Raw genomic sequence first — 19,558 nt, forward strand, 5'->3', positions numbered from 1 at the left:
TGTGATAAAACTGTTACTAAATTCACCTCAAATGAAAGGACGTTCTATAATGTCAAAACAACATGTACTGGACTGTTAATGATTACTACAGGAGTCTAAGTAACGGACACATCTCATTCCTGTCCATTCCAGTATACAGTGTTGTGACACATGGTGCTGACTTCCCTTCGTGCTCGTTTAATTCTCCTTTACCAGAGTAATCACCAATGTGGTAGGATTTTTTGGCTATATCACATCTATACTTGTGATTTATTGTGTAATTATGTCTGGGATTTGGCTAACAAATCTTCAGTTTATATCACTGACATCAGAGACATAAAAACCTGACAAACCTGATAGATGAGGAATATCTTGTGAGTGATGCTGGCCGACTGGAACTGTTTGACATTGAACTCCTGATGGGGATGGTCATCTCGCACTAGCAGCTCTAGGCCCGCAAAGAGGGTCTCCATGAGCAGGGGAGACAATCCTACCCAGATTCTCCAGGCCAAAAGAAGTTCAGCCACAACCTTGACATTCCTCACTAATGCTTCGGTGTTCCTCCTCAGTACGTAGCGGCCACCGACACGATCATATCTCAAAATGGACTCTGTTGTACAGGAGTCAAATAATACCTAAAATAATATCATAGATTTTATTAATATTTTGAGATCCATCCATATCTGGTATGTAGCAAAACTAAGTTGAAGTTCAACCAATCCAAATATACACATATATACTGTACCTTGAGGGTGTAACTGCCCACATGGCACCGTGAACTGGTTAGACATTTGGCCAGCATAGCATAACCTGACATCTCATCACACTGCACAGACAAGCTGGGCATATGTTGTAACAATGTCAACAGAAGACGAGTCACCAGGGCATGCAGCTGCTCGGTCAACGCCAGGCCTTCAGTTACCTCCCCTGACTCACTGACAGGATGCTCAAAAATCTGCCCAATGAAAATGTGTAATGTAGATGAGGGAAATGATTCAACTGCACAGATATGAAAATATTACCACACTGCAAAATGAAGCAAAATGAATATATACCTTTAAACCTTATCCTCATGTAAAATTACTCTTTTTACTACATGCAGCATCAAGGAAAAAGAGACACTAAATACAAATATCACTGAAACTGTACCTTTGCCACCAAAAAGAGGAACACCCCTATTCCTCCTGCATGCTGAATGGATTGTTCCAGTCTCTGTCTGACCTTTGGCTTCAGCTGACCTGTGATAAAGGCAGGTGTAACAGTTGGGCGTTGTTGGAGCAGCCTATTTTCATTGACAGCTGATGGGGTCGGTCCTGCAATGTTTCCTGTGGCAGCAGATAGATCTAGTTGTTTTGTCGGTGGGTACATAGAGAAAAGTTGGCAGGTCTTGGGAGAGTACATAAGGATCAGAGATTCCTGTAACACATAGGTATACATATATATCTTTATATACATATATATATAGGAAAAAATAATAAAACAACTTCTCAACTTTCTACATTCTGTTATATCCAACTGCAGTTTCAAATTTCATGTTATTTTCAAAGAATATGTTTGAAACTGCAGTTGGAATATAACAGAATGTAGAAAGTTGAGACGGTGTTTCATTAATTTTTTCCAATGTAAATTCTCCCCACCAGGGAATCTTTCTCTATTTCTTGAAATATATATATATATATATATATATATATATATAACAAATATAAACTTTTAATTACTTAATCCACATTTTGAAATTAACTTTTTCATTCCTGCACAACTTTTTTTGGGTTTAAGTGAGAGATAATTTCCAAGTTACAAATGAAGTTTTGCTTTTTAAGATTGACTTGGAATTTTTCATGTGACTTTACAACTGAACTCACCTGTACATCACTCAACATCACTGTCCTCAGGCCGACTAGAACATCATGGCTCACAGAAGAGTTGAGGACTATTTTTTTACACAGGTGACTACTGTAGTTGGCCTTGCCACCTGAACAGTCACATTTACTGATACTAGTGTTATCAGGTCCTAGGGTATACAGGTGGAAGCAGGTATCACAGGAAAAATTCGACCCTGTAAGAGAAGTAGCAAGTGGTTGTATTGTGAACAAACTTTCTATATCTACAACAAAACTGATGACCATACAAGCATACAATTAAACTGTATTCTGCAGTAAAAAATACAAGAAAGGCTAGGTTTTTAAGGTTCAAAAAGTCAAAATGCCTTAAAACTACAGTTTTCATAAGGCCATAGCAGAGAAGTTATTAAGAAATATAAAATATTTAAAAAAATTTTTTTTTGCCTTATTTTTTTTCACATTTCTTCACACCATACTATTTGTTTCATAGTACCTTGTAATGTATCCTTTATTCTGTCAAAAATTTTGTCCACATTATGAGGAGTCATTGAGGACATCTTGTCAGAATCACTCCTCTTTTAATAGTGATTAGTCCAGCCTTCCTCGGCATAGTGTTACCCAGATGTCGGTCCACCTTGGGAAATCTGAAAATTTGTTTTTTCTGAGCTCAACGTATTATAGGTCTTACCTTTGAAGAGCATAACATTGCCAATACTCATTTTCCCCCTTGTCCAATCAGTACTGTCTGTCTCAGTACAATGCCCAATGAGAATGCTAGGTGTCATTGCTGAGACCTTAAGGGCCGGATGATCTAACGGAAATTCTCTCATATCAGAGCCATCAATAACGAGGGTGGCCTGAAAATACAGAACATTAAAGCTTTCAATGATTCTAGAATTATATTTCAGAATTTTTACTCCATAATTTGTCAACCTATCCATATTATCCACAAAACTTAGTTTTTGACAGAAAGTACACCCAGCTTCACAAACAGCGTTCCAATTAAACTTTACGACTCTCAAAGTTCTTCAAAACTAAACAGCATAAAGAATTAAAGTATAAAAAACACACACACTGGTGTTTATATGATGCTGAATTCGCAACAATGAGCAGGAATAATAATAAAGCAAAGAAAAATTGGTATTTTTCAAGCAGACAATGTTTGTGTTACCTTTCCCACCAGTGTGCTTCCATCCAGCTTCTCTGAGTACATCACCAGCAAATGGTGCCACTTGTTCTGCACCAAAACTCCTGACCAATCAAATTCTGTCAAGATATGTTCTCCATCCAACATATCACTTGTCAATCTGCCAGAAATCACGCAACAGAATCAGTAAGTAGTTATTTACGATCACCGTGTAGCCAAAATAAAATCTGATTATTTGCACATACTGGCACTGTCATGAAAGCAATGTTATTCAAACCTATCATGTAAACATTTATTGTTTCATGTGCACATCAGTCATAAGACAACCACAACAACAGCAAAAAACATCAATGTGTGCAGTTGATATCATCATTAGAGATACTCAAACCATCACAACAGATGGGACTAACCTGAGAATAACTGAGCCACTTGTCAGATTAACCCAGACTTCCATCAGTTTCTCAGCCGTTCCACGGAGACCACGTGACAACACTCTCCTGGCATGTTACTCAGGAGGTCAGTCTTCCCTCGCTTTTGGCGGCTTCCAGTTTGATCTGAAGGGAACGCAAATAAGAGAAATATACCATACCACTTGATCCAATGTTGGAATCAAAATAAACCACTTGCAAGAACAGAGGTCGCTTATTTTGTTGCATCAGCGAAGTCTTTTTCTTTATTAACTAGCCGTGTAAGTCAGTAGCTTCCAAAAACGTTCTAACAACCACAAAACAGAATGTCTTGAAAAAGTGCAAAAGTCTTGTTAACAGCATTAAAAGACCAACAGAATAGCGGCAGATGGCACTGTTTATCCACTCATTGATGGAGATCTCATAACACAACCTATAATTCAAAATAGCAAACTATTTTGCATCATTAAATATGGGAACTTAACAAATTTGCCAGATGGAGCATAAGGGGGCATTCCATACTACATTCCACATTGGTAAAAGTCTGACAAAGAACGCTACGCATAAGAAATGTAAACTTACCACTCTGTGCAGAATACAGGCCGCTGGACGCTGACCCTCGTGTGGCCTTGGTGACCTCATCTCCCAGGGCAATCCAAAGTGTCAAGGTGAAGGACACTTGGTATGTGTGCCAGGGCAAGGTGTCGCTAATGGGTTGATGAAGTGCACATAAGTCCCAGACATTTCCTGCAGCAACTAAAATAATAGCAAGAAAATCTTCTCAAAAAAAAAAGGACCATCTGTTTAATATAAACAATTTATATTATATTTTGTACATTTTTAATTGTAAAGTTCATATGCTAAATCAAAACTGTTCTATATATTATTATTCAGGTATTCATCTTGTTAGATGTGTCAATGATAACAGCTACTTGTGAGCTCTAGTACTTTATATCTTGTCGTTCAAAAGACATTGAATAAATTATCTTATCTTTTACTGAATTTTTTGTTAATTCAGTATGACAATCTCCCCATGCTGAACACTATTCACATATAAAAGAGCCATCACTTTGAATGCAACATCAGCACTATAATACTTCAAATGGCCATAATTACCCACAGAAAACAGCCTTTGCCATTCTCACATAAATCTTTTACCATTCATATTACAAGTTACCTCGTCCCTGCCAGCTTGATACAAAATTTTATCCTGTTTCCTGGCCAAAACACCATACAACAGCAAAGCGGGAAGTGTGGCATTCACAAAGAAACAGTACAAAATTCAGAATCAAAAAGCAGGGATAGGATAACATACATAGTGTCTGCAATGCGGCGCTAAAATGTAACACTGGAGACCTCGATTTCAGTAAAAAATGGTTTACATTTTTGCAATTAGCGTATAATGTATGGTCATATTTCACAGAAATCTGACTATAAAAAACACAGAATAGTGACATTACCACCAAACAAAAAGGTATTTGAGACATTTCACAATGTTCAAAATGTCAACTGATTTAGGCCTACAAATATACTGCTAACTAAAATTCTCTGTAAGCGCTTAGCATTCACAAGTAACCCAGTAGACTACTACATAACCCATCAAAGAATTTATCCAGCCCTAGTCAATCTGTGTCGAGTCTGACCTGTAAAGTCAAAACAATCAGAAAATAGAATTGGGATATGGACTGCAGGAATTCAGGTCACAATGTGACGTCAAATATAGGTTTGCCAAAAGACTGATGTCGGGACAGTTCAACTTTTGCAAAATATAAATGTAAAATGATAGTGTTCTATTTTACTCATAATTTTGTGGCAATGGATATTCAACTTAACGATGTTACATCTGGAGAAAATCAGCAACAGATTTGGTTGTCTCAGTAGCCGTTGAAAGTCACAAAAGAGGTCCTTTTGTCCACTTGCAGTGAATTTATGCAAAGTTGTACGGTAGGTCTACATGTAAGTTGTGAGTTTTGCTGCTGGATATGTGAGGCTGATAGGGAGCTTTCTGTGGGAGTCCTAGACTGGTCAGGGTTCTGCTGAGGATGACCCAGGTAAAGTCCTATCACCAATGTTACTGCATGGTCAGAAATAAAACAGTAATCTGTCCAGTGGTAGGCAGAGGTAGGCCTACCATGAAACCTGTACCGATAAATTTCTTCAAAACTGTTGCATTTACCTGAACTTTAAAATTCTACCACTTTTCTACTTACTTTACATATTTTACTTACTTTTGATAATATTTTCCACTTACGGACACTTTATTTTTTGTCTACATCTGGAAATTATTGCAAGTTGCGAATGGCTTGACAGCTCCGTTTGGCAGGGACATGCCATTGCAATGTGCTATGAACATTTACCGCACTACATGTGACTGCTCTCAACCAATGGTTAGCCTAGAATTTACAGTGTTTAGAAAAAATAAACTTATATACTCACGGACTGACGGCACTCACCTGTTTTCTGTGCTCCTCTGATCTGACCTGGGGGATCAGGCAAAAACGGTACAGGGAAGGAGAGGAAGTAGTGTGGGCTGATAGAGAATGTCTCCACCACAGTCATCAGTGTAGAGAGCAATGCAGACTGAAATAAAGCACACAGAACACTGTAGTGCATGAAATGCTGTTAGAACACAGAACCTCAGGCTGGTGTCCTGAAGCTCATTTAGCTAAGCAAGCCCTTAACTACCACGACAACATATGTTGTAGAGACATAAAGTGCACTTACTTGACTTGATTGGTGTTTTACGCCGTACCCAAAAATATACGACGTCGGCCAGCATTATGGTGGGAGGAAACCGGGCAGAGCCCGGGGGAAACAGGTTGCTGGAAGACCTTCCCACTTACGACCGGAGAGGAAGCCACCATGAGCTGGACTTGAACTCACAGCAACTAAAGAGCACTTAGCTAAGGGCATCATAACTCTAAGTAAACTTTATGAAACTGGACAAGATCAGTCAGAAACAACAATGTGTACAAGAAAGCAGATCTCAATACCAAAATGGTTATTTGCTTTATTTTTTTTTCTTATTATTTATTTATTTTTTAAATTTACTTACTGTGCTATACCTAACACAACTGTGAGCTGGCATCAAGATACAAGGCAGATACATGTACATGTTTTCTTTCAGTTTCTGAACCCTTCAGTGTTCACCAGAATCTCAGACAGAGGTTACTGGCTGAGCTGTACTGTAGACAATCACAGTGCAGGCCAATGCAGAAGCTTCTTAGATTTCAGCTCTCATTAGCTCAGGTAAAGCTTTAAGGGACATATCGCCAAAAGAAATACATATTTTTTTAGTAGGTTCAGCTAAATACAAAAATGAGCTGCATTTTACTCCTTACTAAACCTCCTGGGCTTTTCCAAAAAATGTCAGTTAAGAGAATTACTAGGGGAAATCCGTCACTGGTCTAAAATGTCTGCCCAACAAGATATAACATGCAAATGAAGCAGCGCAAAGATTCCCACAATGCACCGTTCACTAATGGATCACAAATGTAAACAAAAAAAAAAAATAAGAAAACAAAGAAAGTGCATTATACATGTAAGTCAGGTAAACCAAACATGATCTCCCTTTCTATCGATAATGTATTATAAAGTATTCGTAAATGTGAATGATCTGTACAGCAGAACTGAAAATACATGGTAGGCCGTATAATTACAATACAATACCTTGTCTGACATTTGTCTAGACAAAAAGGGGAGGTAGCCCAGACAAAAACGTCAGTCTCTGGCCATGTTTCTAAATATAGTGACTTGAGTGAGAAGATGGAAAACCCCAGATAAAATTAATAAAAATAAAGAACACATTTTTCGATGTTGGCAATACATGTATGTCTCTTTAATTAATACATGATGTGGTCTGTCAGGTGTCTGTCTAAAAATGGTGGTTTCCTCTGAGCCCAAATGCCTCCAACCATATACATGTAAATGACCTAACTATGTTCCTGAATACAGAGCACAAATCAATCAATAAATACATAAATCTCTAATTGTCAGAAAAATCCTGGACATACCACAGGAGCGGTGGGTGTGTGGAAGAGCTGTAGGAAATGCTGGAGTTCTCTAGAGGTGATCTCATTCTGTGACAGCAGCTGAACCAGTTCCAGTAGCAGGCCCTGCTTCTCTGAGACAACAAGATATGAACATCATACAAATATACATGTACATGCATGTGTGTTTGTTTAACATGTTAAAGATTTATAATATCAGACCAGAGTGACTTAGGCCAAGTAACCTTGGTCCAACATTTTACCACAGAGGCAACATTGGTCTGCCTTCTACAAGAGTTATGGCTGGGTTTTCAAAAATATCAGGCTTAGAAACGTTGTGCCAATAACAGACGATAAGTGTCACCCCCATTTTTGTCACCCACCTACTGAAAACCAGCTTTAATACTGTACTGTTCTTTTGGTTTTTTTTTTTTTTGGTTGAACCTTGGTTAAGTGGTTAGGATGCTTATCTTTCAAATGCTAGGATATATTATTGAGGTGTATGCAAGTTCAGTCTTGGACAGGAATTTTGTGGATGCCACTGTTTTCACTGTACGCAGGAACCTGGTGATAATAAGCAGTTGATGACTGCAGCAGCTGTCTTCTCTATAATGACATATACTAGCCTGATATATCATTGATATTATACCACCAAGTCTGAAGGTAATCAGTCATAGCATTAACAAGTATTCTCTGGTCAATATTAAACCTCCAGAAAACAAACATGGCCATACATGATGGGCATTTTGTTTTATGTAGGTCCCACAAAAAAAAATTCCAGCCACTCTCGCATACAAATATATGTCATACCACATTCTAAGTTCTATTTGTTTATTTATTATTTGATTGGTGTCTCATGGTGTCTCAAGACAATTACACATCTATGATGATGGCAAGCATTGTGGAGGGAGGAAACACTGCTACATGTAAATTAAACCACGAACATGTAAAGGTTGCTGGTAGACGTTCCACATCTGAAGGCCATCAGTTATTGTTTGCACATCAAGGAAATCAAGGAAAGATGAAATGACATACAACACAAATCCCTCAAGCTCTGCTAAATACAAAGAGACACTGACCTACATGTAGCTTGATTTTAAGTTGTAGAAGCATACCTTTATCTTCTGGGGTCTGACTAATGAAGACCTCTTTAAAACCACAGAGCAGAGCTTCCAGACAACCCTGTGGGAGTGATATATTAGAAGATCAAAACACAGATGAAACAAAGTACATGTATATATGTATACTTTCCAACAGATACAAAAACAGATCAGTAAAATACATCCCCTACACAGGACGGGATGTTGCTACACTTCAAAAGGCTTAGGATGTTCAGCTAAACCACATTTTAATTTTCATCTATGATCTTTGTATCTTCACACCCATAGCACATCAAGACATTCTACTTGGCAGGGCCCCACACACCCTTTTTCTAAAGGGCAATCATTATAAATTTACAGGGCTTTGTATTGTATAAAACGGCTCTACTGAGATATCCTTTCAATAACACCTTTCAATTTTACATAATAAATTGATGAATAATAGATATATTCAGGTAATATTTATACTTCAATCGTACTTAGGTTTTACATAAAAAATGTAGGGGTAGTAATTACCTGTGAACACAAGGCCTCTGCATGCCATTTGTTAGCCTGAATGCCCTGTATGATTTTCTGCAGCACATATGGGACTAAGGTGGTTGCTGTTGGTAACTGTTTCATCTCTATCAAAACGTCCACCAGAATGCGGTGCACAGGAGCCATGGGATCAAGGTTGTTTATCTCCTCTTCCTGGCCTCGATGCACCTTGTGATCACCTGTGGGAAGGCAACAATATGAAAGTTAGCAAAAGCCTTTGAAAATCTGTATTCTTATGATGATACACATATGTAACAGGCATGCAATGTTCATATCAGTATACCTTCCTCCTAGCAGTTTAGGAATTCAGCCTCATTATTTCAGACCAGAGCTTTTTAATTCAGTTTTATGGTCCTGTTTAACCATTTAAGTTTACTCTTTACTATATGTAGTTTATAACTTGTATATATAATATCCTATTATAAAGCAATGAGATCGTTTTAAAATAAGAAACAGTTGATAATATTCAATGAAACATTCAACTGACACAGTTTCATGCCACACTTTTCACTTTTAGGATACAGCATGATGGCAATCAAGAACTTCTGCCAGTGGCATGAGACCTGTGGCATGAGACCAGTGGCATGAGACCTGTGGCATGAGACCTGTGGCATGAGACCGGTGGCATGAGACCTGTGGCATGAGACCTGACAACCTCTTTGTTTATGTGTAATGTCATGCCACAGGCAAGCCAGCTGAACATTGACTTATCGCAATGATCTAAGGTGAACATAAATGCACTTCGTTCAGAGCCTTAAGATGAACAAATATACCTCATAGTTGCATGCTGACACATTTTTACCATGGTGTGAAGGTAAAACATTATAGCAAAAACACAATACCCATTTTGTGTGTGTCAGACTGTGAGCTCTCGCTGTCACTCTCGTAGCCAACTTCAGTATGAAACGTCCCACTGTCGTCCTCGCTGCTGCTCGCTAACTGCCCATGAAGCTCATCAGAAGTGTCCCCATCAGATGTGGTCTGTACAACCAACAATATCAGATGTTGTCTGTACAGTCAACAATACCAGATGTTGTCTGTACAACCAACAATAGCAAGTGTTGTCTGTACACCCAACAATATCAAATGTTGTCGGTACAGTCAACAATACCAGATGTTATTTGTACAACCAACAATACCAGGTGTTGTCTGTACAATCAACAATACCAGATGTTGTCTGTACAGCCAACAATAGCAGGTGTTGTCTGTACAACCAACAATATCAAATATTGTCGGTACAGTCAACAATACCAGATGTTGTCTGTACAACCAACAATATCAAATGTTGTCTGTACAGTCAACAATACCAGATGTTGTCCGTACAACCAACAATAGCAGTGTTGCCTGTACACCCAACAATATCAAATATTGTCTGTACAGTCAACAATACCAGATGTTGTTTGTACAACCAACAATAGCAGGTGTTGTCTGTACAACCAACAATATCAGATGTTGTCTGCACAACCAACAATAGCAGGTGTTGCCTGTACAACCAACAATATCAAATATTGTCTGTACAGTCAACAATACCACATGTTGTCTGTACAACCAACAATAGCAGGTGTCATCTGTACAACCAACAATAGCAGATGTCTATATAGCCGACAGTATCAGTGTTGTTTGTACAGACAGCAATATAAGGTGTTGTCTGTATAACCAACAATATCACGTCTGTATGGCCAACAATATCAGGTGTTGTCTGTACAGCCAACAATACCAGATGTACAATGAAAAACAATGTCACACACTACAATGTCTTCATCTCCAATCTTCATAATGTGCACAGCAAAGATGATGTAAATGAACATTGGCAAACCAGGTCATAACGATATGTATATGATTTTTCAAAAGATTTCAAGGTTGATCTGTGCATTAATGGTGATTCTTCTAAGTTACTGAACACACTTGAACTTGTTAAAATGTAAAGACATCAGAAGTTGTTGCTCTGTAGTTGACCAACCTTACACATATATGTAAATTTTCATGTCTGAGCTACAGGTAAATAAACTTCTCAACATTCAACTTTTTTCTACTTATGATCGAGAAGGTTGAAAGACATTTGGTAATGTCTGTTGTGTGTCTGCAGGGGCTACCTTAGTTATAAACTTATCCTTGAAACATTTCTGTTCATGCATGTTTATGGGAGATTGTGAAATATCCTAGGAGCACTTCTATTAATGGGAAAATCCCAAATTTTGCGAGAGTTGTTGTAACATTTTAACATGTATATGAACATCCCCTGCTTTACCCTGGGAGCATGCCTGTTACACGTCTTTGGCAGGATTCCACAGCACGCCAGTAACATATCAAACAAGAGCTTCAGTCGTATACTGTCTATGTGACGGCACAACGACAATGCCTCTCGCAGGAAGCTCACCAGCTGACCAACCTGCTTTAGCTTCTGACCAATAAAACAACATTAAGGATAAATGAATGGAACAAGAAGCCTGACCAGAGTCTCAGGCTGTATGAGCTGTCCCTAAATGGGGAAATGAGCACACATGGGCAAAAACAGAAAGAAGTTAAAAAGCTGGTCATCACAATATATCAAGCTTTTAAGTTTTACAACTTGTTATGCGATAAAACTAAAGAAAACAGACTTTCTCACATTAATATTCATGGATAACTTAAATTTAATACCCCTGTTGCCAATTCTGCAGTATTAAAGAGAGAACAATCTTTACATGTACCTTTGAACTTCGAGAACTGAGTTACATGTACATGTAGACCACAAAAATTTTGGTCTAAATTACAGATAAAAGTATAACAAAGTACATGTACACTTAATAAACATATGTAAATCAAAGTTTCAAAAGATTTAACACCTTCACAATTTCATGCTTCAGATGGCACACATTTGCAGCATTTTTTCTCTGTTCTTAATTCAAGATGATTGTGAACAGGGGACCAAAAGTGTGAGTAGTCCAGCTCCTGCAGAGAAGCATCATACTGAATCCCACCATCTACATTAATCCCATATGTCACCAAGGATATTTTGCTTCAATTAGGTCTACATGTATGTGTGGAGAAAACTCCACACACATTAATAGATCTGGAAAATGAAGGTTCACGTACGGTACTGAATGGATTGCTTCATTACTCTCTGACATGGGATATTGTGAAGCAGGATTTGAAAAGGTGGTCAACCTGTTTTCAAATCCAATAGTTTAATTACTACCACAAACTCACGTGTACAGGGCCTGACAGCTGATTGGCGGAGGCAACAAAACACACGCCCATGAGAGCCTCTGTCAGCACCAAACGATGTTTTAAGACAAGCATGGAGTTCTCACTGTTCACAGACACTGTTGGTTTAACATCCAGCTGCTGAGATTCATCCCGTGACTGTCTGTGAATAAGGTTGGCACTGGACAAAGAGGCCACCACATCCTTCAGTTTTTCAAATGCCAGAGCAGCCACAGGTGGATCAGAATCCAAAAACATCTGAACAAATCCTGGGCTTTTTTGGCATAAAAATCGGCAAGAGTTCCACAAGTCTGTTAGAACAGTGAGCTGTTCCAGCTTGAGTAGTTCTGAAGTGGAGAACGCCGAGTCGCTGGTTTCTGAGTCGTAACTGTCAGTGTCTAAGCTATTGTCTCTAGGTACTGTCTGGCGATGCACTAGAATGTCAGCATCCCCAGCTCGGAAAGGTTTTGACTTAGTCCAAAGTATGCTCAGTATAGACCTGATAACTATTTTGCCAATAGTGTCAGACGCTTCCGACAAGGTCAGTTGTGACCCCGAGGAACTGGAACCATGTCGACTTCCCACCGTCAAAACCTGGGAGGATGCCATGGACTTATCTGAACGTCGCTCATCAAATATCACCAACGCTTCTAAAACTTTCAACACAACTTGCCTCAGTGAATTCTCCTCTAAAAGAGTACAGAGCTTTTGCAGTCCTTTTTTGTTCAAGAATGCATTCAGAATTTGATCTTCCTGGAGGAGGTACGGCAAGGCAGCCAAACAATGGTGGATAACAGGAAAAGACACGTTACCATGGTTACCAGACAAAGGTTCTGCTCCGCCAACTGGAAACTCGTTGCCAGAAGACTCTTCACTGTCTGGTTTTCTCTGTCGGAATAACTGAAACACAACGAAGATGATGTTGAAAAACAACTGTTTCCTGACAGTGCTGTTTCCTTTAATGGCCAACAGACACAGATGTCTGGTCACCAAAGAAGCAAGAGACAGGTCTTCAGCAAACACAAGCTGCTTTAACTTTGTGAGAGCTTTCCACTTGGACATGCCTGCATGTTTCTCCTGCTGTGACCAGCCCGCAAGAGCCTCATTGCTGGAAAACCCACTGTCTGCGACCAGATGAGCAGCACTTCCTATTCCAGGATCCTCTGTTGGGCCAGAGTCCTCCGTGCTGCAGACAGGACATGTTAGGTGTTGCACTCCACTACCGGCAAATAGCTGTTCCAACAACAACCTGCCCATGATTTCAAAGAGGTGACTTCTGACAGAACACGACATCGGACCTGCAGCTTGAATGACGACATCAAGTAAAACATCTGGTGATAAGCAGCAACATATACCAGCTGAGTATAAAGCAGAGAGAACCTGAACTTGGATTTGCTTAGAGGACAGTTGTGGCAGGAGCTTGAGAAGGAAGGTCGCTAACATGGCAACCAGGCAGGTGGAATTGGACAGAGGCCCTGTGTCTGTCAAAACAGAGGAGGCAATTGAGTTACCTTGAAAGCGACCTGCAGTGCTGGGTCCTGATTCGCTGGAACCTTCAACAGGACCTAGAATGCCATGATGGTGGTCCAAATACTGACTAAACTGACACTTACGATGTTTTTTCTTCAGACAAGTCATGGTATGGATGTAGTTCACTTTGGTAATCTTGAGAGTGGAAATCAGATCTGATGCTATACACACTATACTACTGTTACAGGAGGCATCATGGCCAGTTTTGCTACTGTTTGAATGTTTTCTGCAGCAGACATCATCTTCCTTTAGCACCACTTGCTCCAGCATTTCAAACCCATGATTTTCCTTGAACTCGTCCATCAAGTTCACTGCACTCCTGATGAATGTTAAATTGAATGGCAAATACTGGAAAACTGCCTCAGTGAGTCTTAAGCATCCTTGAACAGAGTCAGACTGAAACTTGAATGCCAACTGTGACTCTGGTGACTCCCAGTCTGTGGATCTGTGACCAACAATATCCTGGGCAGTTTTTAACAGTGTAGGAATGATCCTGTGACCGACTAGAATATTCACTCCATTTTGATGGCCAACAGTCATTGCACTTGCTGTAAGAATAACATGAAGTAGACGCAATTTAAAAAGAAGTTTGTTTTTCTCAGGCCATTGAGAATCTTGAACATCCACTGATTCCTCGTCTGAAGGCTGTGTCAAGCTCTGCAACAGCTGAGGAATAATCGTAGAGGAAATGGTTTTGGTGGGAGAGAGTGGCTGGGAATCTCCTAAACACAAATCTCTGACAATGTCTAAAAGCAAACAGCACAATTCTAGCGGACTCAAAATGTCGTTGCTATCCATGACTAATTCTGATAACAGAGTATCCAGGTCATCACCGTCTTCAAAGGGACTTAACTGCTGCTGACTGAAGTAGTGTGACAAGGAATGACTCTTGGGCTTGCTGCTCTTTGGTTTCAGACGTCTATACCTTTTTCGTTTGCCAAATTTGAATGTGCTCTCTTCACCTGAGTCTGAACTGACCTTTGGCCCATCATGACTAGTTTTAACAAAGGATTTCCTGATGGAATACTCCGCTCTCCTCTGAAACAGCGGGCTTCCCTTCGCTTTGCCCCCAGGAGCGGTAGGTTTATTTCTTGTCACCTGGACAGTGTGGTGAGGGGTGTGCTTGGACAGACAGTAGAAACACTCATCCACAAGAGTTGCTGGTATGTCTGAAACATATGTAATTAGGGTTCAGGTGAGTTTTCCTTCCAATAAATAAATTAAATGTCACAGTATATCAGTATATGTACTACACATGCTTAAATTGTTTTTAAAATGATCCAATCTGTACAAAATGTACACTGTTATGCCCTCAAAAATTCATTATGACTGAGGCAATATAATGTGGGAACTACATGGACAAGCAATTTATTTTCAAAATTGAAGAAAAGAAAACCTAACATTCTGCCAGGAGAAGGCCCATTGCTGCTATACAAATATTTACCTTGTTGCCAGGAGCATGAAGATGTATTTGTGGGGACAGCAACAAATTTCTGACACCAGGGTAAAAGTGACACCAGCAGACCCCCCAGATCTCTGCCACAGGATAAACCCTACAATAGAAGAGGGGTAATATGGACACCTTTTTCAGTCTTTAGAATGCTGAAATGCTAAACATGTGTCATTACATTTAGATCTTTTGTTCTGAATTTACCACAATTTGCTAACATTTACAAGAACCCATGCATCATTATTACCACACATATCACATATTTTTGATGAAAAACGTTTTGAGTTTTCAAGGATAACTACTGATCTCTCAAAACAGTTTCCAGTGGTCTTTCTGCTGATGGTCACTTACAATGTACATGTTGCTTTTTTCTTCGCATGACAAACTGGGAAATAAGAGTGTTCAGTCACCACACTACATGTAGCTATTACCTCTAGTTTCAATCTCTGCATGACAAACAGCAATACTATGCTAACCTACTAGCAATTACTGTACATCTTCAACCTTTTCAACCACTAAAGCACTCTTTTAAGTGGAATTTATGCACACAACTATCATGAAAATGATGTTATCAAGGATTTATTTGCAAAACTGTGCAAAGCATTTATTTACAGCCCATAGTTCTCACAAAATCTTTCAAAATAATGGTTGCAGACACCGTTGAAAAAGTTTAAGGATTATAGTACCTTGAGTGTCTACTTCTGCATGACAAACAACAGTTCCTATCCACTACACTAGCCATGACAATTACCTCCAGTCCCAACTTGTGCATGACAAATAACAGCCTCCAGCCTCTCTGACACAGCAAGTAGTCTCGCAGATGCCCAGTGTCATCCTCGTCATCTGACAGGCTGCACACACGCTGTATGTCAGCCAGAAATTCACGTGCCAGGATGTTACACACACTCTTCATGTCCCTGTTACACAAATGACACATTTGTATTACAAATCGGACAAACCTGCTGACTAACTGATTTATGCATCTGCTTTGCTTTTATAGATGTAATATATAGATATGCTATGTTTAATTTATATTACAATACATGTAATATCACACACTTGATTTATTTATTTATTTATTTATTTGATTGGTGTTTTATGCCGCACTTAAGAATATTTCATTTATACGACGGCGGCCAACATTATGGTGGGAGGAAATTGGGCAGAGCCCAGGGGGAAACCCACGACCATCTGCAGGTTGCTGACAGATCTTCCCACTTACAGCCGGAGAGGAAGCCAGCATGAGCTGGACTTGAACTCATAGCAGCCGTATTGGTGAGAGACTCCTGGGTCATAATGCTGTGCTAGAGCGCTAACCAACTGAGCCATGGAGGCCCCCCACACTTTAAATTATTTAAATTATTCACTTGATTGTTTTACTCTGAATTCATGGATATCTCATCCATGTGAATATGTATCGGTCCACATGATTGGGTTTACGTGTGGAGGAGCCCAGGCAAAAAGCTTGGTGGAATCCAATACCCCACATTAGAAACACAAGTCTGACAAACTTCCCGAATAAAAACTATAACCAAACAAGGAGCTGACCTCATTTGTCAAGGGTCAGTCGTCTTCTAGCAAAGCCTGTTATAAATCATACAAGTGATGGCTCTCAAAAACTTGTAGTTTTCTGTCAAAAGGTGAACGGCTTACCCAAACTTGACTAGTTCAGCATCCATCTCCAGGTGTTTGCATTTCTGACAGTAAGCCCAAAGGAACTTGTCCAGTGCTTCATGCTTCCTCTACAATCATGATGCATAACCTCATAACTGAACAGAAAAAAACATTAGAGGCCACCTTTTGGGACAGGATGTCCCTTGATTACAATTCCTGCCAGATGAACATTAACAAACTGGAATCATGGAAATTAGTTTTATTACATGCTTTAAATTTTCTCTCTTTTTAATTCAGCTGACAAACAAACCTCATTAGAACAGAAGTAGACCTGTGAAATTTAAATTAATCATGATATATCAACTGAAAGTTAATTATTTGCATTCAGGGGTTCACGTAGTAAGAATAAAATAATATGATAGGTTGCATTTATTTAACCAAGCTCAGTTACATCAAAGGTGATACTGCATGATAATGTGGTTAAGGTCAGTTAACAAGGTGAATCTGAATTCAATTTAGTAAATTTGAATTAAATGTTTTCAGTTAAATTTTTTTCCATATTTATAAGATCTGAAGCAAGTATCACATCTTGACAATTTATCTTTACTATGAAGCTCACTATTTTTACCTTCAAAGCAATATTTCATTTTACCCTGTCTCTGACATATTACAGATGAACTGGCCAGAGTACCCATTCACTCAGACTACCCTAACTGCTCAAACTGTTCGCATGTGAAAAAGCAACTTGAGTGCAATTTATGCACCTGTCTAATAGAGGAGTTTTGAATTATAACTCTTTTGCGGTTAAAGGTAAAACAATCCTACTGCTTCATGTGACTTGTGCAAAATGTTAGGCAATTTTAGTAGACATTAAATTACCAATCAATCATCTCACTGTGACCCAGAGGCACAAATGACACATATTTCCATTAGAAACTTCTTAAGTTCACAAATGTTCAGCTCCTCAATTTTCTCTAGCATTTGTCTACTATATATAACTGTTTGGGTAATTTTTTGCAGACTCCCGTGTTATGGTAAAGTTGATCTCGCAATAGTTGCTTAACATTTTTATCTTTAACGATGGAAAAGTTTGAACTCGAAACTTCCCTATTAGATTTTGTGGACAAAATAACTTTTGAGTGGCCAATTTCAGGGCTTCAAAAAAAGTTCATCAGTCTGTAAAGAATAATAATCTGAGAATACACTTGAATAAATATCTAAGAAACATGCAAAAAGTAAGCTGAAGAATTATAGTATGTCTTCATTCAACAGTATGTGGTCAGTCAACACACATATATGTAGATGTAACAAAGCGAATAGCATGGAAGCTTGGAAGTCATTGTTATGAAACCTGTCACACTCCAAACATGTGTTAGGATTGCAGGATTTCAGAAATTTAACAAGAAAGATAAACTTTACATTAAAATCTTTGAACAGCTACGGACCTTGAGCATAACATGGTTATCCTTGTCAAAAACAAACAAGAGAAAGATACATGTATAATACACAACCAGACCACCATAATCACGACTGTCAAATCATTTATAAACTCAGCAAGCACTAGTATGTCATATAACGTAAATGTAGATAGACATACATGTAAGTAGGTGAAACAGGTTCAAACAGCTACTGACATGACTGATAAAGTTATATCAGGGTCATGTATTTGTATCAGAATACATCTTAACATTGTGTACTTACATGTATATGTATATGTATGTCAGGCTATGTTGTTACTGTACTCTTAAAAACCGAAATGGTATCAATCTGACATATGTTACTGTACATACACATGTCTTAAACTGAGACTGTGAACAGTTATGGCATGTGGAATTTACTGGTTACACTTTAGAAGATGAAAAATTTCACAATTACACGTGTATTCCTGGCTTTTTACGCCGTACATCACTCAACAATTTTTAAGTCATGTGGCAGTGAAGAGTTGTTCAGTGGATATGGATATATTACACTGTGTCTTCTTTAGCACCCATCCACCAAATACCTAAATATACATGTACCTACTTTACAATTAGTATCTTTTACCTGAAATGTTTCAGTGCATTCTTTAAATGAATGAGTTTTATTTCAATTCTTGGCCTTCAGAAATAAAATGTCAATGAGATGCAAGTTTCACACTTACAACTGACGTCACTATCATCACTTCCATATGTTGTTAGTCTCCTATGAGATGATTCTCACTGTATGATAATTATATTACTTTTTAACATCCATATGTCATAACTGTATTACACTTCACAGAACACTAGAGCAGAGGAAGTAGGCTATAGGTGGAACTATGTGACAAAGTACTTGGCTCATACCTCAGACCTAAATTTACTCACACATATGAACAATTTAGGCCTATACATATGTGTAAATTATGCTAACCACCATTATTAATAGTGCTTCAGTAATATAATACACACGCACACAACAACAAACAATGCCCATAATTCATGAGAACTGTCTTCCAGTGGCAGCAAAATAACATGCTCTTATGCTCTTGAAACGTTCCTTGAATGTAAATTGTAATGCAATAATACTCTGATATAGGAATAAAATGCTTTTAATTTCCACTGAAAATCCATTTTGTACATAACTGGGTAAATAATTGTATAATACAGGCCTATATACAGGCAGATATTTTAATGCAAGTCAATCTGGTATAATACTTAACTTCACATCAATAGTGTCAAAATTCTTAGAAAGAGGAAGTTAAAGTTCTATTTTGAACTGAATTATATAGGCCTACAGAAATTTGGGCTTTCTCGGTTGATG

At 38.6% G+C, this 19,558-nt stretch overlaps 1 protein-coding gene across 1 annotated transcript in view; it reads right to left on the bottom strand.

Annotated features, from left to right (window-relative positions):
• The window catches only part of LOC135466265 (lysosomal-trafficking regulator-like), a 50,957-nt gene that overhangs the window by 31,003 nt on the left and 396 nt on the right, over positions 1–19,558 (bottom strand). Inside the window, exons 2-19 of the mRNA XM_064743675.1 lie at positions 16,820–16,908; positions 15,918–16,083; positions 15,161–15,269; positions 12,190–14,885; positions 11,249–11,401; positions 9,843–9,981; positions 8,980–9,179; positions 8,479–8,545; positions 7,388–7,497; positions 5,828–5,954; positions 3,957–4,130; positions 3,461–3,521; positions 2,992–3,127; positions 2,509–2,677; positions 1,842–2,035; positions 1,129–1,395; positions 725–934; positions 333–614 (exon numbers count right to left, since the gene is read on the bottom strand). Coding sequence (XP_064599745.1) covers positions 333–614; positions 725–934; positions 1,129–1,395; positions 1,842–2,035; positions 2,509–2,677; positions 2,992–3,127; positions 3,461–3,521; positions 3,957–4,130; positions 5,828–5,954; positions 7,388–7,497; positions 8,479–8,545; positions 8,980–9,179; positions 9,843–9,981; positions 11,249–11,401; positions 12,190–14,885; positions 15,161–15,269; positions 15,918–16,083; positions 16,820–16,908 — 5,349 coding nt within the window. The remainder of the gene's footprint in view (positions 1–332; positions 615–724; positions 935–1,128; positions 1,396–1,841; positions 2,036–2,508; positions 2,678–2,991; positions 3,128–3,460; positions 3,522–3,956; positions 4,131–5,827; positions 5,955–7,387; positions 7,498–8,478; positions 8,546–8,979; positions 9,180–9,842; positions 9,982–11,248; positions 11,402–12,189; positions 14,886–15,160; positions 15,270–15,917; positions 16,084–16,819; positions 16,909–19,558) is intronic.

Source organism: Liolophura sinensis, chromosome 6 (genome assembly GCF_032854445.1).
Source record: "Liolophura sinensis isolate JHLJ2023 chromosome 6, CUHK_Ljap_v2, whole genome shotgun sequence".
Taxonomy (NCBI): Eukaryota; Metazoa; Mollusca; class Polyplacophora; order Chitonida; family Chitonidae; genus Liolophura; species Liolophura sinensis.